Source organism: Macrobrachium nipponense, chromosome 2, assembly GCF_015104395.2.
Source record: "Macrobrachium nipponense isolate FS-2020 chromosome 2, ASM1510439v2, whole genome shotgun sequence".
NCBI lineage: Eukaryota > Metazoa > Arthropoda > Malacostraca > Decapoda > Palaemonidae > Macrobrachium > Macrobrachium nipponense.
This window is the reverse complement of record NC_087201.1, coordinates 124,961,831-124,985,591: the sequence shown is the minus strand read 5'-3', so window position 1 is coordinate 124,985,591 and position 23,761 is coordinate 124,961,831. Positions and strand designations below refer to the sequence as shown.

At 35.3% G+C, this 23,761-nt stretch overlaps 1 protein-coding gene across 5 annotated transcripts in view; it reads right to left on the bottom strand.

Annotated features, from left to right (window-relative positions):
• Positions 1 to 23,761, bottom strand: part of LOC135220969 (uncharacterized) — a 1,037,101-nt gene that overhangs the window by 519,938 nt on the left and 493,402 nt on the right. For all 5 annotated transcript variants that reach the window (XM_064258641.1, XM_064258643.1, XM_064258642.1 and 2 more), the window contains exon 2: positions 699 to 806. In XM_064258641.1, coding sequence (XP_064114711.1) covers positions 699 to 806 — 108 coding nt within the window. The remainder of the gene's footprint in view (positions 1 to 698; positions 807 to 23,761) is intronic.

Here is a 23,761-nt window from a genome sequence, read left to right as displayed (position 1 = left end):
ATGTTCATAGAAGAGAGGTCATTATTTTGCTCAACTTACGCGTTGACTCACTAACACCAAAATCTGTCTCAATTACAGCATCGATCACTGGTATTCTGTTAACTTAAAAGTGAGGGAAGCGAGTTATTCATGCAAATGTAAAATGCTGTTTGGTTACTATTTTCGATTTCGCTGGACATCATGTGACTGCATATAATCAGGGCTGGTCAAAAGAATATAATTATAGACACGAAAAAGCAGTGTAATAATTTTGTAACATAATCGTCACTACTGAAAGTATACGACTTAAAAAAAAACGACAGTAAAAAGCACCATGCTACTGCCGTGTAGGTGTATGTTTGTGTGTATGACTTTATCTACCTGGAGTACGGGGATACTGATCATACCCACCACGTAGAAACGAGTGTGTAAAAGAATAAGTTACCTGGCATAATTTTTTACACAGAAGTGATGCCTTAGTTACGAAATGTCTGGGTAATCAGTAAGATTTTAAAATAAAGCCCAAAGTCTAATTAATTTCTCCGAAAATATTGACAACTAAATAAGCTTTTCTAATAAAAACGGGTAAGACCATAACACGTAAACGATCTAACCACACACGAAAACAAAAACTAAATAAGACATCTAACATCCAATTTAGTGCAATAAAAAAGATCATTGATTAAGTCTGCAAAACATGACAGCATCATTTCACAAACTTGGGAGGTTGGCGAAGTGCACGAAAACTCCAATTCCATTGACTCATAAGGGCTTCTCCATCTATAGTCATTCCTCCAGGGTTGTGGCGAGGAAGACACTGACCATATCTAGAAACGAGAAATCAAGGGCTCCTATCAATTTCTATAAAAGGGGTCATGGCAAGATTAGGATGACATTTTGCAATTCTTTTGTTCTAAATTACAAATGGGTACGGATCATGACTAACAGGGAGAGAATTTGCATAGTTTATTTACAAATGGGAACAGGGCTCTAGATAAGAAAATGGTCCAACTCAATAAATATATATGGTTCAACACAGGAATCAGTATGGGACAGAATGGAAGGGTTACATATGAAGTATGCATCGGCATAACGGGAAATACTGGTCACTCGGGTTTGCGGTCAAATGCATTACTCGCTATCAACACGAGGGTGAGGGATGGAAGGGGCAGGGGGGAGGAGGAGTGCTTTGGCTATTGCCTTTCTAGAGGGGAGGGGGAGTTTCTGTCTTTTCTCTGGAGGCGGCATGATGTATTCTTTCCGTATCAGGGCACTGGCAAGGAAGGAAAAGGAATTCACGAGGCATGTTTCTAGTATTTACCATAATCATAAGTTATGATAAATTATACAAATTTCTGTACATAGAAATGTTAGACTAAAACTAAATGTTTGCATTCAGCTAATCATTAGAAAACATATAACTTACTGCTCATACTTATAGTAACGAACAAATCAGTAAAAGACACAAATGGATACATGAGGGTCTATACAATGGGTAGTAATATATACGAGCATTCACTGCTATGATAATCGATTCACGGAAGATACTTAAGACAAGTCTGTAGTACATCTTGCTGACAACCACTCTGCTATCTGTATGCAGTTATGATATTCCAATCGTTGGTTTGAGATTTTCTTAATAAGCAAATCTACATGCACTTCAGCCTAAGGCGCTTAACTCTCATGTTTATTAAGAAAATCTACATATTCTTCCAAAATGCATCGGGTCCCAATTATCTACATACATATGTACATACATATATAAATATACATGTGTGTATGTGCGCGCGTGTGCGAGTACGAATTATCTGGTACCCTGAAGAATGGTCTGTTTCATTGGTTTTTGTAAACTCTTCAAGTAAGCATCATCAAGTCATCAATTACGAATCGCATATAAAAAGGATACAAAATCGAAAAGAGTTCACCAATGAGAAAATCACGCAGTCTTACGCAATTTCTTCCAGGCGATCAGTTCATTTTTTCCAAATCCATAATAGAGTAACCGTACTGAGTACCCATAATGCAATCATGATTAATAATGACAGTTCACATCAGGAAAATGAGCGTTATTCAGAAATAGAGTTTCTCAGCAGAAAATAATGTTACCCTCCGACCTCTACATATACAATGAGGAATACTCCATCCTTGTTCAATTATTAAACACAAAATCAACCTTAATATACGAAAAGTAAACACAACGACCGTCTTTTAAACTTCACATAAATTTTCCTGAAGTTAAAGAATTTTTACCTTTTCAAATGAGAGAACTATTCGTTTCTCCCACCTAATTATGGAGACCTTATTAACAACAGCAGGGGTAGTAGCAGAAATGAAATTCATTCTCAAGATTCCTCTGAATCATAACAATATTTATTTATTTAATTCCACTGAATACCTATCACATAATTTTTCATAACATCTTCAGCAGCGTCTCAGAGAGAGAGAGAGAGAGAGAGAGAGAGAGAGAGAGAGAGAGAGAGAGAGAGAGAGAGAGAGAGAGAGAGAGAACACTAACATACTCTATATCCTAACAGGACTACAACGACTTTGTACGAAAAACTTTCACTCCCACACAAGCACACTATATACTATATATACTATATATATGTGTGTATATATATATATATATATATATATATATATATATATATACTATATATATATATATACTATATATATCTATATATATATATATATATATATATATATATATATATATATATATATATATATATATATATATATATATAGACTGTATGCGTGTGCACGCAAAAAAAAGAAAAAGAAAAAAAAAGAGGCTAATGCCATACTACACAAAACGGCAATGGAAAGATGTTGCAAGAGACAGTGCGATGTTTAAATATGGAACCAATGTGCACTCGGGTGTTCCATACAAGCCTGAAAATTTTCTGATGTTCCACTATTTTAAACTCCAACTCTCTTTTCTTTGGTAATTTTTATAAGAAAGCTTTACTATAGAATTTACGTTACGTTTTATACTTTTAAATGAAGCGTTTTGAAGTGACAGTTTCACTGGCTAATGTTCATTCGTGAAGCTTCAGTTCATAGGAATTTTATTGCATATCTACTTTTCCCTGAGTTTAATGAATTATTTTTCCACTGGCATACTACGTACATTTTATTTCTATCTCCTATAATATATTATAACACAGATCTCTGATTAGTATTTCCTTACTTCTATCCCAAGGCAATAAAATCATTTTTTTCCAGAGGGAAGCTGGGTTTTACAGAATGTTAGACAAGGAAAAGATACGCACCATATATCAGCCTTCACATTCATTTCCCTTTGAACTTTGGGCTCTTACTTACTACAAGGTCCATTCCTCAATTTTGGCCTATTGTCCACTCGTCGACCCAGCTGTGAATGGGTATAACCGTTCTACCCTTCTGACGCCACCCCTTCAACAAGGGCTATACACACACACACACACACACACAAGATTTGTAAATTTATATATATATATATATATATATATATATATATATATATATATATACACATACACACACACCCACACATACAGTTCTAGCAAGTTTTCTGCGAAGAAATTGATACATCACTGGTTGTAAAACCTCCACAAGTGCGCACACACAAAGGTTTGTGTGTATATATATATATATATATATATATATATATATATATATATATATATATATATATATATATATATATATATATATATATATATATATATATATATATATATATACACACACACATATATATATACCCACCCTACATACATACAGACATATATATCAGCCATAAATCACCAAAATGCACGTTACAGATATATTCGTAGAGAGTGAAAATTAAAGGCCAGGTATCAAGCTCTTTCGTGTACTCAATACACGAAAGCGTCTGGTACCTGGTCTTTAATTTTCACCTTTCATGTGGCAGTCTACGAATATGAAATATATATGTACATATATATATATATATATATATATATAATATATATATATATATATATATAGATATAAAGCACTCCTTGATACGTATAAAATAACGTGCTCATTTACAAATATCGTAAAAAAACTGTAGCAATTGTTAGAATTAGTATCTTCCTGTGAAGTACAGCTATCAAGTTCGCGAAAGCACTGAAAAAAGTATTACTTAGCCTAAATCTATAGTCCACTTCCAACTAAGCACCCATCCTTCAACCAAAGAGTAATAACCACAAATGCATATTCAAAAGTAATGCTGACTTTCTATTAATAACTAAACTCTAAGAGATTTTATAATATCCCCCTCCGCCACGGTAACCATCACTGAACTGTCAATACCATTAATGCAATATCCTCATCTTATTGTAAATGCTGCCGCCCTTGCAGCACCCTCATTAAAGCAACTAATTTTGTATCAATTATATCACAGTAACACGTTCATTACGAATCGTTGTATGAGAATCTTCGAAGTCAACCATTATACTTGTATAATCATCAATTTGGACGGTCGTTCCCAATGGTTTTCAACAGTCGACTCGGTGAACGAAATACGTTCTAAATAAATGAAAGACTGATTGTGAAGTTGAAATATGTTTCTCATAAGGAAAAGCAATCTAAATAAGGGAGCGATACTGTGTTACTTTTTCGAAATGAGAGATACAGGAGCAACTGCTTCAATGAAATGCCTAATTATCAGTCGACTGCCTAAACTGCAATTCAAGTGAAAGATGACAACACTGAGCAGCACTATGAAATGAAATGCATCTTAAGACTCGAGGTAACTGTTCTCGAGAGCCTTTAACTCTGAACCCTCGAATAACGGTAAATCAATTACTAAGACTGAACTAACTGCACGAAGTCGCAATGTCATAGTACTCATTACACATTGTAAATCGTAAGTATTCAAAAGAAGCGCATCTTTCCCATTGCTACTCCCCCCGCCCCTCTAGTTAACATCCTGTCACAATTCCTTAGCTTGATAACTTCTTCGCGAAGGAAATTCACGAGTGTTGTCTGAAAGGAAGAATGCCTATTTCTGAAATAACCTTTGAAGATAATGGACGGCATTATGTAGCTTAGTACATTATCACTTAATTGGGAAAGGCAGTCATTACTAATATAATCAAATAATGCTGACTTCCCAACTTCCCATCTACGTTTAACGGCTTGAACGCCCCACCCCCAACACAGCCACCTTCCATTCAATCCTAAGCACTAACGTGAAAAAACAAAACAATAATGAAACAAAAAGCTTGCTAGGTGAGAACACATCGCATTCACCTTCATGATATGCCATACTTATAGGTAAATATAAAAAAATATATATACAATGCGTACAAGATGCGTACGTGTGCAAACAAATTGGCTTAAAAGGATTACTGGTAACGACACCGAATTAATGAATCTTGGATTCCATTTGACCGTCCTTCCAACTGCATAGCTCATTCTAAGACCCAATGACGTACACAGATTACCGGTAACCTTCCTCTAGTGGAAAAACCTGAAGAAACTACCTTTCACAACACTATATGAAAAAACGTAGAGTGAAACTTATAGAGTGAAACTTAATGTCAAAGGCATATGTACTGCGGATAACTCGGAATTGCCTTGAAAGGCTCTAAAATCCACTATTATGACGCTGATGGCAGCCAAGGCCCAGCCCTAAATAATCAAGTTAAGCTACCGACCATAGATAAGTCTTAAACTGAATGAGTTTGTAATCCAGGCAGCTTACAAGAGTTCGAGGCGGCGCAACGGTAAATGAGGCCCGCTCTGTCCGGAAACAGTCTGCATCCGCCGTGTGGACTTCAAAGTAGCCGTCTTCCATTAGAGCGTCTCGTTGCCAGTAATAAACACGTTGCTTGGCTCAGCTGGCTCTAAGAACTGATTACGACCTTGGGGAAGTTTGTAATTTAATGACCGAAACACAACTTTACAAAGACAATTGTTTCTCATACTAAAGTTTTCCCCTAAAATTGGGGCTGGGGGATTTTGTGAGCTACCACACATATCCTAAACATTGAACTTCTTTTCGTAGAAATTCTGTAGAGGGCAAAAGGCAGATAAAAACGAAAGTACTCGTTTAGTGATTTGCGTATGAATTTAAGGCGCTTGACCTCTCAAAAGTAGCGACAACGCTCATGAAACGATAATCTATAAAATTCAGCGTTTGGACCTTGGAACAAATTCATCTATGTAACCTGCTGCTTTTGACAGCTTCCAATTCATGGAGATTCGTCCCACTTTATTGTATTTCTGAACATAAATGAAAATACATTTTCTTAGTATGTTGCTAGCAAATTTCAAACTTTGCCTTTCATAACAAGGCCATTGCATAAATACTGCCCAAGTCTCTCATAGTAGCATTTTCATGAATACTACATAATTCAGGAACAAAAGAGTAAATATAAGGTAAATCGTCCGACATTTCTCTTTATGCGCGAATGGTAAAAAAAGGAAAAAAAAAATCTGTCATAATATGCCTCGAGAAATTCCGAATAAAACAAGAGGGGAAAAATGTTTTGGAGAGATACAGCACCGATAAACCAGCAATATTTAAGAACACATCTAAAAAAAACAAATTCAAAGCAAACAGCATCAGCTTGAAAATACCAAAGGCCAAGCCATAAAATTCCAGCAGCAATAACTTGCCTTTACATTCGTTTAAAAAACGCATACAATACCAAAATAGACTGCCGTGGGAATAGCCGTAATGAAGCAACAATAAATGAATATTCAACATATGCAACTCCGGTGCTAGAATACGCACACACACACACACACACACACACTCACAGGGCGTGGTTCTACTTGATTGGATTACAGAGTTCGTATGTATATCAGTCGAAGTTGTGAATAACACCTAATACGAATTCTCACTCTTTTATCCATTAGTCAATTAAAAATAAATATCAAGAATTATATATTCCATTAAATAAAAGCCTCTTAACCATGGAGAATAGGAGAGATGACCCGGACTCAAAAAACCCTTAAAAGTCTGTCACCGCGAGTCGATTCAGGGGGATCAAGATCGCTCTGCCCTCCCCAGGGGAAAGAGAGAGAGAAAGAAACCGCTGATGCATGGGGGGATCTAACGTAATAAAACAACATTATCTCGAGTGGTCATCAGCAGACTAGCAACAGTAGCATAAAAATTTATGCCCCTGGGGCAACAAGGGAGCCGTTGTTCACGGAGAGAGAGAGAGAGAGAGAGAGAGAGAGAGAGAGAGAGAGAGAGAGAGAGAGAGAGAGAGAGAGAGAGAGAGAGAGAGTCTCCATCTCCTCTGATAATTAATGTCTGAATCCGGTGATAGTACCTTAATGGGATGCTAAAAAATATACCGTTGAAAACTTTATACATGATTTTAGAAGGGTCAGAATTCTGTACAATGCTGTCTAATGTAGGGAGTTTTTTTTATTCTAATTCAAAATGAACAAGCATTTAATATGGAGCTGACTTAAATGGCCATTAACATGTAGAGCATCTCTACGTAGAACAGAATGGCGTTTGGTAAAAATGTAAATAAACGGTCGAAGAAAATTAATCATCATTTAAAAGGTAATCTAAAGCATTGACCTTTTAAGAAAACTGGAAAACTAGAAAGGAAATAACCACTTCGCACAATTCTCTCTTAAACAGAGTGCTGCAAAATCCAACTACGATAAAAACATTCCAATGGTGGTAGATCAAAAAGACCTGGTATAAGAAACCTTCTGAGCCATACCTGGCTTTCTGGCGAAAAAAAAGAAAAAAAAGACACGTTTTTTTAATAATGCATAAAAATAAACTTATCTAACAATGCATGTAATTTTAAGCGCTTTCACGTACAATTCGTGGAGAGGCTGAAAATGTTTCAGACTACCATCCTTACGTATAACAAATAAGATTGATCTAAAATCATTCAGAAAATACCATCAACAACCACTTTAATATCCGTAGCTAAAAATGTTAAATATGATTACACAGCCTCCAACGCCTCAAGTAAAATGTTCGTGCAAAAGAATCTAGAGGTAAACCATTTCAAAAGCGTATCAAAAAATCAGTGTAAACTCTGAAGCTTGCAACAAACATGAACATTATCTTGGATGTTAATAGTAATTAGATCTGGTAGGACATCACAAGCACCTAACTGTTTACTGTAAGCCCACTGACAGCCAGGAAGCTGCGCCTATATTCCAATACCTCCTAAGAGCTGAAATGTTCACTGCGAATAAGGAGATTCGACCATAAAATATAATCAGCAACTGATGCATGGATCTTTTTTGACAACATATTTTTAGATGTAAAATGCAACTCACTCTTCTCATATCGGAAATGTTATGTCGGGCACATAAACTGTATCTGGTTGCAACATTTCGGCTAAGAGACAGATTACCTCAAGATGACACTTGAACAAGGGATACAACAAGTAAGCCTCCCCTGCTAGGACGCACCAGCCCAACTGCCCTCTAAAAGAAAATTAAGTCAAGAGGTTAAAGGGGCTCTCCTCTAAAGAACAGGCGCAGTTCTGTACGCATTAAGCAGACACAAGAGTAATCCAAATTTGTCCCCGGAGGAGAAAGTGTCCTCTGAGGTACCTTTCTTAAGTAGGCTGTTTAAGCTGAGGAAGAACTAAATGCATCTTGGCTTGTGGTGACTCGCGAGTAGGATATGTATTTATGTATGTATGAGCAGCACATAGGGAAGAGACTCCGCATATGGCTCAAATAAAAAAAAAACTAAGTCTAAAAGTAAATACAACGATTAAAACTATGATATAAATGCTTGCGCACACTCACATATACATAAGAACACACTGGCGCGGGCGCATGCACGCACGCACGCACGCACACACATACATACATACACACACACATATAAATATATATATATATATATATATATATATATATATATATATCTTTACCACCAATAAAAGAAACATACTTAAATAAGTAACTATTTTTCAACTACTTCACATTAGTTCTAGTCTCAGTGGAAGTGGGAAGATGTGTGTTCCCGAAATATAGTAGCCTATTAAAATTTCTTTGTTTCTTTAATGGGTCCTTTTTTTAAGAACAGTGTTAAATTGTTTGATGACAGTAAGTAGTAGTAGTAGTAGTAGTAGTAGTGTGTGTGTGGGTATATATATATATATATATATAATATATATATATATATATATATATATATATATATATATTACTCTTAATAAATGTATTTACAGCAAACCTGAATGAATATATTTTCGTACAGTTGTGTGAGCGAATACATACACAAAAGAATTACCAAATAATATTGGAATTCACCAAATACAGCACCGACAAGACTCACCTACCCCATACCGGATACTCGTCAACAAAATCAACTACAGGCGGCAGGAGTAACAATTTGCATAAATTGCGCCAAGAAAAACTCCAAAAACCTCCAAGGATATGAAGTGAGGAGGGTCTTCCAAGACGAAATCAAAGGTCGGTGCGATAACAAGCTCTGATCGATGAAATTAGCTTCAGTGACAGCCAATTTACTGATCGATGAAATCAAAAGTTCAGAGAGAGATAACGAGGGTTACTCGATAAAATCAAAGTTCGGTGAGAGATGACGAGGATTAATCGATTAATTTAATGGCTGATCATACTACAAATACACAAACCAGCAATATCATAGGGAAGTTTTAGAACGGTAGCATAATTCCAGTTACAATGAGCGAAATCAAGGTCAGTGTCCGAAAGTTCGGAATCTCCGATGAAATCATATTCTGAGTCATAAATTGAAGGACGTTATCAGATATCATTTACTAATAAAATTATAAACTATTAAAGCATCTGTTATAAATACACGAAACCAAAATTAAGAACAACAAACTACCAAAGTACACAAAGACAGTAATAAACAATAGACCACCAAAAGCCAATGTTGCCGCCAAAATACATGAACTAACCAACGAAGTTTTGAGGTTACTCCAGAAAAATGAGACAAAATCAAAGGATTCTACTAGGCAACATAATCACAGAAATTAAACTGACAACAATTGGTTGGGATCAATACAGTTCAACTAACTATTTCAAATGACGGTGCCAATAATCACGGATTGATCAACAATATGAAAGGCTAATATCAGAGAAGGCTTCATGAAAATCACTCTGATAACAGACACCAATGATGAACAGAAATCGAATACTGAAACGTTGAATCAGAGAGGTATTTACCCCGAAACATGGTTCATTTAACAGAATCAAAGCAGGTACCAAAAGTTACGATTAATTGCCAGAATCAGTAGGTGATACCCAAAAAAATATGAATTATCCCACTAACTTGATTTCTGCTAATTGTTCCCTATTGCCTTTCTAGTGTCAGATGAGTTAGTGTGTTGTACTCATTCCGGGTACAGAAATCTTGTGGAGTTGCTCTTTCGTTGTTTTCCATGTTATATTCTGAAACAGTCTTTCTGCCAGTGTTGTGTCTGTTCTTTCTTCAGTTCTAGAAAGCGCCATGTTCTTCCGTTAATCCCTGCTGGCTTCTAGTTCCTATTCACTTCCACTTTTTTACTGAATATCACTATTTCTTTCATTCAATCATTCATGTGGAATTATTCCAAATAATAACAAACCACTTATTAAAAAAGATTTATATCAGAAGAAATACTTAGTCATGAATGAAATCAATCCATCAATCAACGCTTTCTATTTTAATCATTCACTTCCCATTCTTTGAAACATTTATTCCTTCTTTTAAATAGATGAGTCATTCTCAATATAGAATTTAACTGACAAGAATGTAGGAGTAATTAAAAAAAAAACAAAAAAAAAACAAGAAATGCGTTGTCAGAGAAATTGCTATACCAACTAAAGGCCTAGTTCCGGAAAAGTATTCCCGTTTAAAAGGGCGAGATCATTAAAAAACCGGAACTTTCTCGAAAAGGCGCAATGCTGTTAGGTCAAGTTGCTGGAATAATGAGATCGAACCCAAACAGAATACCTAGTTAGGCTTACGAAACTCGACATTCCCCACTGGCGGCAGACTGGAATACTCTCATTTCGCTGACTACTTGTGTGTGCGTTAGCGTGTGCTGTGGGGGTTGAAAAGAGGGGGGGAGGGGGATTCCGTGCACTTCGAAACAATAGTAACTGAAGAATCTGTGCTATTATATATCTATTATTCTGGATACTGTATCGTACGTTAATAGGAGACAATCGTAGTTTACAATATAAAAATCATTCTATTGCATTAACTTTACTCGTTAACTGTTGCATATAGAGTATGCGCAAGAGCTACCATTATAACATGAATAACATAAATATACGCTTGAAAATGAAAAGAAAAAAAAATCGGACATCATTCGATTCCTTAGCTTTCTCGACCAGATGAGTTGAGCCACTTCCTTCTCCGTCCCGAGAAGGGACAGTTTATTCAAACACGCACCACTGAACATAAATCCAACGAAACCCCTTTACAACATCTGAATGTATCTAAATACTCTCATCATCTTAAAGTTCAAAGGAACACTGAACATGTTAAATGTTTGTTCGGAATTCTTTGTATAGTCCTGCAACTCTATGTCTTTTGTTCTTTTATTTCTTATTCACTACTTCTACTTATTGATGACTGTCACCTGCCATTAAGGTGTATGAACTCCTTCCATGAAAGGAGAGTTATTTGCCTTCAAATTACTTCCACGTGTGATCACTCGTTTGGTCAAGGAGCGGTGCAATTTTTTTTTTTTTATTTCAAAGTGAAAACTAAAAGGGGGATTCAAAGTACTATTGCTCATATGGGATGTCTTTCGCTTTTAAAGTAAAACTTCAGGTTTAAAACTTAAATGTTATGGTGTCCTTGGACAGAGTTTGAAATAAACGTAATCTGATTCAGATGGAATATAAAGTTGTTGCAGGTTTATGGCATGGTATTCATCTTTTATGAAAATAAGAACACTAACCTAATTAAAAACAGTAAAACGCAATACTGCCTAGTTTCTTTGTTACAAAATCCAAAAAAGCGTTTCATCAGAAAGTCTGTCTGGATACTAATTTTCAACTGTTCTGAGGTTGATTTACAACTTCGATCTGTATGTGGGATACCAAACAAGCATTATTGGTAAGAATTCTACGTATCGGAAACTTCATTTTTAAATATCATATTTTTTGGAATATATTAGTGAGAGGCAAGTAAGATTTGAGGGCTTTAGTGACTTCAATATTCCTCTGATAACCGTATTCCATTTTCAGTTTGAAGAGAGCTCTGTAATTCGATTTACGGAGGTTGTAGAGAAGATTTTGTGAATTACATTGACTTTAAAGCTGTTCTAAAACTAATGGATTTGACTCTACATGTAGTAAAAATCAATAGAATGTTTTGCTGGATGACATGTGAACCGGATTCATTTTTCTTAGAACCAGCGATTTGGCAGGACCGGGTAAATGTTGAAAGTTCAGCAACATTTACCCATTTCCTACCAAACCTCTGGTTCTAAGAAAAATTAATCAGGTTTAATAGTCAGCCAGCAAAAGATTCTATTGATTTTTATTAAAAGTAGAGTAAAATCTAATGTTTTGGTTGGGAATAAAATATTCTTTGTAAGACCCAGTGCTTTGAAGATAATAAGATAGCTCCTGACATAACCAAGGTTTTTGATAAAAAAAATCCTTTGTAAGACCTAATTCTTTGTTAGATATTACAATTTCCTCTGGCGACCCAATGTTTTGAACATACAGTTTATAAGACTTTATGTTTTCGGAGAAAATAAAATAACCTACCTGTATTATAAATTTCTTCTATGAGTACTTTCAATGCATCTAAAAATACAAATCAATTTTGCTGAGGATCGCAAACCCTCAAACCCTGGAATTGTATTGACAGAATTGAACTGAACGATAATGAAAACTAAGGATTTTAATATTCGGAAAAAAGGAACATGGGGCTGATCCTAAGAAAAGATAGTCAACGCTGGCTTCCATTTGCCCTATGGAAATCAATAGCCATTCGATTTCATGGTTTAAGCCATTCTTTTCTGCTTCCTCTTTTTCCTAAATCTTATCATTTTTCAAGCCTTAAGAGGTAGATTTATCGTTCCACTCTCCTTCTTCCTTTTTCTTGCTTCCCTTAGGCCTGGGCCGGATAATGGCATTTGAAATAAAACAGGGCTGGGCTAAAGACATTCGGACCTACAGAATAACGGCATTAACAAATGCTCAGAGAACTGTATTGGTACGAACAAACAAGCATTCAACCTAAGCAGGAGAATAAATTTCCTAAGATGGCTACCCAATACGACGTCCCTGAACAAATTAAGAGACGTCAAGTCAGTGAGATCACCTGTCGCAGTAGAAGGAAAGGCAGTCAACAAAAGCTGGGCGAAGGGAAAGTATATTAAATAAACCTATCTTCTTCAGAAGGAGAGAAAATGGCCTGGATGATTATCGGAACAAAGGAACATTCCAAAAGGACTTAATACCTACCACCACTCTGGACGGAATTATGGGTGAAAAAAATTCCACGTTCTAGTGAGTGGAGTTACGGTAAACTAGCAAATCTAAGGTTTCGTACACGAAATTACATAGTAAAAGTACGCCACGATCTATTCAATACAGCAACCGGATGGCGTGGACAAAGTCCTAAAATATCGCGGAGGAGAAAGAGGAAAGAGGGAATCAAGGACAAGTAAGGAGAAAATAATGAATCAAGTGCGGATAAAGAGAAAACGACGAATCGAAGGGAAAAAATGGGGGAAAGAGGAATCATGAACGGGCATGGGGAAGAGGACGAATCATGGTAGGCAAGAAAAAAAATAATAATAACAATAATTTACACGTAAGGTCGAAAGGTCTACCAATAGTATATATCTATTTTCCACTCAACGACATTCTTATTTTTAGCCTGGTCATCAGCTTGCAAAGAAAGATATGGTTGATACTAGAAATATTAAGAAGTTAAACTTACAAATCACTGGGTACGGAAAAACAAGTTTTACCAGAATATACCAATTAGGAAATAGTCCAGCGTAAATGCAATAACAAATTTAATTATATAAACACTTATTGTACGTTATGCATCACCGATATTTTCAAGCGAATGCAATATGTTCGTTAAAATGACAACCATTTTGCACACCTTTTGAGATGCTATGTGCTGTCACAATCTACTACTCGAAACACATAAACTAGAGAGGTGGATGAAATATACAGACAGAATCAACAAATGTAAACACTGAATAATAGGCGTTTACATCACTGAAGATCATCTGAGCGTTTAAAGTCGAATTATACGAGAACTAAAACTTTATCCGAAAACAAACTTAAAATCGCAAGAGTGGACACCATCTAGATACTAAAATGAATCAAAACCAAAAGAAAACACATTATACGTTGGAAAAGTCAAATGGCGTACAACCGAGCAAAAACGCATAGTAACTACAGCAGTGTACAAAGCGCTGGTCTAATAGACACGCTAAAATGCCATCTCAAGAAAGGAAAAAGGTTGACTTTTTGCTAAAAACCTGCGAACATCCTCTATACAGAAGCAATGATGCTACAACAGAATATTCGTGTGCCTTCCAGGGGATTAACTACCTGCCGTAAACGTTTATCTATGATTTTCATGGCTTATAGTGAAGTCCCAATTTTATGAAATTACTATGACCACTGATGCATTTAATGATTTTGCATACTCTGATGCTGTGCTGCTTTTATAACTATCATCGCCTTTAATAATAAAAAAAATAATAATCATAATCATCGTCATCACAGAGAAGTGGTCATAAAATGTATACACTCACAAGCAAATGCTATATATATATATATATATATATATATATATATATCTATATATATATATATATATATATTATATATCCAATTCCAACACAAACAGTATGCTAGCTCTCTCAATATCTTCTGAATAAACTATTGTCACAAGTAAGTTTTTATGTAATTCCTCGAAAAATATACATATAGTTTTATGTTTTTTATCAAGTGCATATCAGTAAATTCTCCAAAACGAAACAGGTATGATTATAAGTATGAGGACATATGTACCACTAACTTATGAAAATAATAACATGTTACGTCGAACAAATTTTCGATCATTCACAATCTTACACAAATATATGTGTATAAAAAAGCACAGAAAACACCTCCACAACTTTCTAGATGACATAGTATTGCCATTATAAAGTCCTAATCGAAAATATTTACTTTCAAACTCGCCGAACGAAACAGTTAATTCTATTGGGTGACCACCACGAAAAGTTAGACGCCGTAGGAATACTTGCACCTTGAACATCCACGAGGAAAAGTGCGGGCTGAGTAACATCACTCCATAAATACTTAAAAAGGATCGCCAATAATGGTCCCTCCTCCTCTTATCCTTCTGCCCCCCTACATGAAGAGTAACCTTGAGCATTAAAGGATATATTTTTTTACCCTAGAGACACAGAATCACGACAAAAAGGATCGGAACAAATACAAAAATTACCGGTCGTTTCCTTTTGTATCATATATACGCATACATATTGTGTATATATATACATATATGTACGTATATATAAACGTATACATACATGCTGTGTGTATATATATATTCATAAGGTTTATTTGTAAACTTCTGATAACTTTTTAAGGAACAGTTATCAGATTTACTTTATACAGGAAACTTTCGCCGATTGCCATCTCAAGGATGTTGAATTATAATAAACCTACATATCCATGGAATAATAATAGTCGCTTTTGTATAACAGCCGTTCATTATAGAGGTCATAATTTAATCATTACCTAATGCGGCAGAAATTACTCAATAGCAGAAATGACTTATGCCAACAGAAGAAAGAAATAAATATGTGAGCTACACTTCCATAAATATTGGAACTTTGATTTGTTAAAACATAGTTGAAATGGGGAAAAAGGAATGAAAAGTAACACTAGGTTACTGAGACAAATTTCATTGAAATCTTCAGAGATAGTATATCCTGTTACGCGGAATGGAAAATTTACAGCAGACAACACCAGCAACAACAACAACAACGTTAAAATAATTAGTGTATACAGATTTTGTATCTCAGTCATATTCTAAACAAACTTAATGGCAAGTAATCGAAGCACAAGAAAAAGTGCAGGAAATGAAATGTATGAGAGAGAGAGAGAGAGAGAGAGAGAGAGAGAGAGAGAGAGAGAGAAAGAGAGAGAGAGAGAGAGAGAGAGAGAATGTTGAACGATAGAACCTAAAAAATAGAAATCAAGGTTCCCCTGCAATGAAAGTACCCAAGAAGTTAAGGAAAGAACACAAGGTTCGAGACTAAAATTGATCCCAACGGACTCTACAGGGCCAGGCTGAGAGAGAGAGGAACAAAAAGTTTATATTTTTACGGAGCGCCTCTCACAGTCTAAAATGTTTCCCTTCCGATTGGGTCCCATCACACATGAAAATCTGTAATTGTGCCAGAGTTTGTACTGTTTTTAGTTTGTTTTACACAAGAGCGGATAAAAACCACAGTGAAAAAATAAAATACTTTCAAATTTGATGGGCCTCCAGTAATCATTTAGGTTAACAATCACACACACACACACATATACATACATACATACATATACACACACACACACAGTCACACACACATATATATATACGGATTATATATATAGATTATATTTTGAGGCGGGTCAATATATATATATATATGATATATGTATATATATATACATATATATATATAATATATATATAATATTATATGTATTATCTATATATAATATATATCTATCATATATATATATATGAATACATAAATGCTAATTCTGCATTGACCAGTCAAAGACAGATATCGATCCCTTACATTTTAATGATTAATACCTGCCATAAATAGCGCCAGCTTATGCATTATTACCAAGCCAGTGCATCAGTTTTTTTTTTTTTTCTTTTTTTTTTGCACCGAGCAAAAATGGTAGAGGTTTTTAACATTTCACTTTCGGATGATTATATTTTACGCATTTCAGAAATATATGGCTTTCGCCAGCTTCTAGTTAATGACCTTCTGTTTTTCGCTTACTTGGGAAGTAATCATATAAACTAATTTGTTGTTATTATTGTTGTTGTTGTTTGTGTGTGTGGTAGGGGGGGGGGGGGAGTGTTATGAAAGCCTTCAAAAGGGTCTGAAAAAGGTGTTTAATGTTGGGGTAAAGATAGATGAATTTTAGGATAGGATATTTATTATTTATTTACTAGAATGAAAATGTGCATATAAAACAGTACCGAAAAAACTATTTCTAATAAAATATACAGTATTTTTTTAAATCTTCGTTTTTGAAAGAACGGGCTATTTCTCTGTAGATTTCGGAGAGTTTTAATTAATTTGATATACTGCATTTAGAGGCTATATTTCTGTTAAAATATTTTGTGTTTCAACTAATAACTGAGAATATTTGAACGTGTTCAATTTGTGGCCTTTTTATTTGATCCTTCGTTATTAGTATGCTTGGTACTAATTATGAGTAGTAATTACGAAGAACACTTCACGTTAAGTTAAGAATATAATGTTTGCAACTTATGCGTCAGTGGAAACGCTTGCAAGCGTCCCGAGTAAGCTGGAGGTCGGATCATGCCTTGTTAGATTTAGGGGTTCTCAAGCTTTTCTTAGCACTACCCCATTCAGCACTTTCAACTGTTCAGTGCCACCCCAAGTCAATATTATAGATATATATATAAATATATATATATCTATATATATTTATATATCATAGTATACAATAATAAATAGTAATATATATGTGTGTGTGTGTATGCATTATTTAATTTGTTGTTCTTTCTCAATGAGAGTACCAGTAACTGTTACTATACAAAGCATTGAATTTAACATGAGACCTCCTACCCACTACTTGGATATTTTGCACACCAATCCTTAGGGGTACCTCAGCGACCCCATGACCTGTTTATGACTCCACATAATGAACCCTACTTTGGGTCCCGTCCCCTGATTTGGGAACCCCTGAATTATTTTAGCTTTCATTAATTTACTGCAATAATTTTTAAATATTCATAAATATTACACCAAATGAGTATCACAGCATGAAAACTAGATCTGCGCTAACCAATCAAAGCCAGATATAGCTTTTTTCACCCACTTAGCGGCCATTATTCACTCCACGTGTCCAAACTATCCAAACAATCAGATTCCTCCTTTATCATTGACACAGACTATTTGACAAGTTTCCGCCCCCTCCCTCCCTCCCTCTTGACGGAGCCGCTTAAAGAGCTAATGGGTGGGAGTCGGGTTGTATGGAGAAAAAACTGAGCAAAAGACGATAACAGTGTAAAGATAAAGAACGAGAGCTTAGAAATGAGTTAAAAGTTCGGAAATTTTGTTATCCTGAGACATTATGGGCGAAACTTTTCATTTGTGTGACGCCCTTTTCTGCTGAAAGGCCTCCCCACCCTTTCTATTCTTCGTACACCACATACTTACACTACATAAACAAACCATGTCAATACATTCTACCCTCTCACTTTCATTCAACATCCACACATTTAAAACTTCGTTTCATTCGACAAGCTATGCCTCCTCCCAAAATATGCCATATTTGGCTTTCAAAAACACCCGTAGTCTCCTGCCAATTTTTTGCATACTCCTTGCTACCATTCTTGCTTCACCAATTATGCGACTACCGCTCCTATTACGATACCGTCAACCGTTAAATTTACTACTGAATACCTACATGAATCAACCACTTCAGTTCTTCCACCATCCATACTATGAGTAAAACCTTGCATTTGCTTCCAGCTTTCCCGTCGTATTATATCAAGTTTGTATTATATCAAATTCGTACTGTATATCATTTGCAGATATCAGTCATTCTGCACTAATCACAGCCTATTTTATTTTCGTACGACTAATGTACGTACGCATGTGCAACAGAGCTACTTTCCTCTAAAAAAAAAAATCAATGCCAAGAACCTGAGGTCCGATCTCAAGCGTACCCATATCAACGAAACCGAGCGTAATACGAAGTGGGTCAACACGGTTACTGGAGAAGAATTATACACGATGATGATCATGAGGAGAACGAAGAGAGGAGGAGGAGGAGGAGAGGAGGAGGAGGAGGAGGAGGAGGGGGAGGAGGGTAGTGAGAGCCCACCATGAACGAGGATGAGAAGAAAGTTCTGTATCCCACTTCAACCGTTCAGCTTCTTTCTCCGAGAGGCAATAATTAGTTCCATTTAAGAAAAGACGAGAAATATTTCACACACAGCCCCTGGATATTTGAAAAGTCTTCCAATACTCTCTCTCTCTCTCTCTCTCTCTCTCTCTCTCTCTCTCTCTCTCTCTGTGTGAGTGTGTGACTAAAATTTTGTAGTAGATATTTGCTGTCTAATTAAAATGGACACGCTCCAAAAACTTTCTTAGCATGATGGCCAAAGGCGGAAGTAATTTATTATTCGAGGATTCCCAAATAAATTCCTTTGATCGACGACGATAATGAGATAAGGATGCATCAAAGAAAGTCTATGTTTAGGATGAAAACATCACTCTTACTCCTCTCCAGGAATAGCGTTACGCAAGGAAGAAGGACTTGCTCAACTTCTCGGAGGATATCCTCTTGAAAATCAGATGCTCACAAAAGTCGTGATGTTTGGTTTTACAGAATCTCAGACATGGGAAAGTAAGCATAATGGAATCCAAATTCTGGGGAAAATAAATACCTCTTACTTTTAATACAAATGAAATACAAATCTTCCGAAGAGTTCTTGTACGAAATACTTCGCAACCATACTATGATTTCAGGGAAAACTACGCTTTTGAAAGTGTATGCTCTAAACAAATATAATATCACTATATAAAATAAAAGTATGGTGTATCTATATAGATTTTCTAAATAAGGATGATGTAACGTGGCTTCAGCGTTTGTTATGGAATTATAGTAAGAGCTGAGATAAAGGGTAAATTACAAAAAAAACGCACCAAGGAAAAAAGTTGAGACCAATAATAAAAATCACAAAAATAGATCTTAAAAGAGTATAATTGATAGTGTTGATAATGGGGAAACAATATTAATGGCATCGGGTAATTATGTATGAGAAAATGTTTCAAATGATGACCCCTAACCAATTTCTCTGTGCGATCAACGTGTTAGTGTAGTCAAACAGGCAAATGTACCCAAGTATTTTCAAGTACGTCTGGGCCTGAGGGATTAATTTTATAGCAAAGTTTGACGGAAATATGACAGAGTACCTTTAACTGTGCATAATAAATTGCCATGGCAATGTGGATGTGGGTAGCATTTATTTTTAGTAATAATGTCATGGTTTAGGGGACTCGAAACCTCAGAATGGAGTTGCAAAGGACCATACAGAGCCACCATGACCCATTATATGAACCAAGACCCATCTAGTCAGCATTTTCCCAGTTTCCGTTGCCTCCTCTTCCTCTTTCCCACAGTTATCCCTACATGAAGGGGTCGGTTGCCTGATGCGCCTTCTCCACTGCCTTCTATCAAAGGCACCATCCTCCACCAAACCTCTTCTCTCCATATCTTCCTTCACTTATCTCGGCATCATCTAATTCTCTGCCTCCCCCTCGATCTTCTTCCTCTGACAGGTTCTTCCCAATCCTTCTTCACTCCCTCCTCGTCATCCATCCTCAACACATGCCCATACCATCTCAATCGTGACTCTCTTATCTTACCGGTCTCCCTTGCCTCCTCCTTCCCAAAACTTCAGGATAGACCTTTTTCACAAGGCAACCAGTCATCACATTCCAACCCCCAATCCCTCCATGAAGCAAACCCACCACTCATCCATTTAACATATGAAAGCCTTTTTACATTTTCATATTTCTACAATTTTCTTAATGTATAAGAGGCAAATAACTATACTTACCATGTCTGTCCATTAAACTTTAATTTGGATGTAAAAAAAAAAAATGAAGTTCACTTCCGTAAAGGAAAATAGCTCAACATTCACATCACTGTTTTACTTTCAAAGACACTCCTTTTCATTTCCTACGCCACAAACAAATACTAGTTCATTCCTTAGTTCACCTATTCCCTGATTCGCCTCGCCTCTTATCCTTCCATATACATATACTATTACATTCACTCCCAAACATCTATACATATGAGGCACTTATGTTTCTGCTACCTTCCGTATCTGTAACTCATTTTCCCGTTGACCTGGTTTCGAAGTTAAAAGGTTTCCAAGTAAACCCGATAATACTTCTGTGGCTCCCAATAGATTGGTACTTTTTTGCACATACAAAGAATAGGCAAGCATTTATACAATACATACATAAAAGCACACATACACGGACACACAATGCATATGCGTATATATTTTACCAGTCATATATATATATATATATATATATATATATATAACTATATATATATATATATATATAAAATACGCCTTTCGTTTGCAAACAAAATTTCAAGTAAGTCTTAAGTCTCACAAGGAGCAGAGAACAAGCAAACTTATTAGGAAATCACTTGCCAACTGATAAAAAAGAAAACCTGAATGAAGGAAAAAATATGGCGAGATAAAAAAGAATAAGAAAATAAAAACTATCGTCTACAGCCTCAGGCCCCGTTCCTCACTGGAGAGAGAGAGAGAGAGAGAGAGAGAGAGAGAGAGAGAGAGAGAGAGAGAGAGAGAGAATTTTAATCAACAAAGAAAAATGTCCACGTGTTCATGACATTCACAATGATTTCGACTTCCATTCCTATTCCACTGCACCATTACATTCGCTTAATCTACAAAATTTAAGCTAATTATAAAAAAAAAGAATGTTAATGTCCAAATTACAAAATACGACACGAGTAACCCGATAAATCGAGATGAATAAATTCTTATACTCACAAATTGGGTGTACAGTTAATTTCTGAAAGACACTATAACCTCCGGATCCGCACTAAGCATACCTGAAAAGGAAAAATAAAATATGAATACAACGTTTACTTGTGTTCAAAATAATCAGTATCTACTTGTAACAATAAGAAAGATCAGTACTAATATTAATGTAAAATTAATCTATAAATGAATACAAATATATATATATATATATTATATATATATATTATATATATATATATATATATACACACACATATACATATATACTATTATTAAGTTTAAAGATTACCAGTATCTTTCTCACAGTCCCTCAAACATAAGTATGTATACAATCAAACATGGTTATATTTACACAAACACGCACACATATACTGTTTCTCAAAATACTATAGAAAGGTTAAGATATAGATATATATATGTATATAACATACATAAGTATATGTATATATACATACATACATATATATATATATATATATATATATTATATATATATAACCAGAAAGAAAGAAAGAGAGAGAGAGAGAGAGAGAGAGAGAGAGAGAGAGAGAGGGGGGGGGGGGTCACAAGTCCATCATCAAATCTCCCGCGACCATAGAGACCTGAGTAAGTTCAGTACATCAGCAATACAGGATCACACTCGGGGGAACCAGACTTTAATCTTCAGGCCTTTATGTGACGGGACTGACAATTCCTTTTCGAGGTTCCCTTCACCTGGGTCTCTCTCCTCCTCTTCTCTTCTCTATCTCTCTTTTCTCTCTCTCTATCTCTCTCTCTCTCTCTCTTGTTTCTGTTATAACAGAGAGAGAGAGAGAGATGTACTGGGAAACAAAGAAACAAATAGAGATTTTTTCCTTCACTGAAAATAGCTTCTATACTAGTTTAATGAATTAAACAATCGGTCAATGAAAAATTATTTTGTTAATAATAATAATAATAATAATAATAATAATAATAATAATAATAATAAAATAATAATAATAATCTATATGTCAATATTTAATTAAAAAGGGATAATCAATTAGGCTTTCCTTTACAACGCTCATACCGAAATGAGGAAAAAACATTATTTGGTTGGAGAGTAGAAGAATATTCCACCCCCCTTCAAAAATATATCTTATTTGTCGAATAAGCGGGGGAGATGGAGGGATATCCCGAACAAATGATTTTGACGGAGAGGTTATTGGTAGTTAGTGGGTATATCTGAAAATCATTGAAAAAAATATTCTCCTTCGTTTATTGGTTTCATTAATATGAATTGTGTATGTTCCTTTCTAATTCTAACCATAACACAGTAATTTTTTTTTCAAGCAAGAATCTTTAATACCTTACGTTGGGCAAGGATTGTTTCTGACAAAGTAAAATGAAGTTGTAAGCAGAATGACGGCTGATAACTGGGAATCTCAAGCCGTTCGAAAAAACCTGACTCAATACAGTAGATATCGGAACAATGAGAGAAAGTGTACTTTTCCTTTAAAAATGAAACTTAAATGGAACCCAAATTATCATTGACGTTTCTTTATACAAACAGAGGCTTAATGTAAATCTGAAAATGTTTCGGAACATACTACATTTTTTACATACATTTCTCGCAATCTCCACACAGATATCCACGGTGATATTTTTCTTATAAGCAAAGATGACTTTATACCTAAGAGGTAGCACGTGGAAAACTGACGGCCGAGATCATAACCCTTGCTTCAAAGAGACACTAGTATTGTCAATATGCAAACATCACCTCGAAAACAAATGAAAGAGTACTTTCGTAATCCGAGTTAAAGGGCGAATTGTGATCTGAATGGATAGTTAATAGGAGTCTCCTGTTACTAAGAGTACAAGAAGTAGTATATGTTCGCCATTCCGTACTTACTGAACCAAATTTGCTGGATTCTATTGTCTTTTATTCTCACGTATATTTTTACCCGTGCCTAATCTCTTTACGTGAACACAAACATATATATATATATATATATATAATATATATATAATATAGTATATATA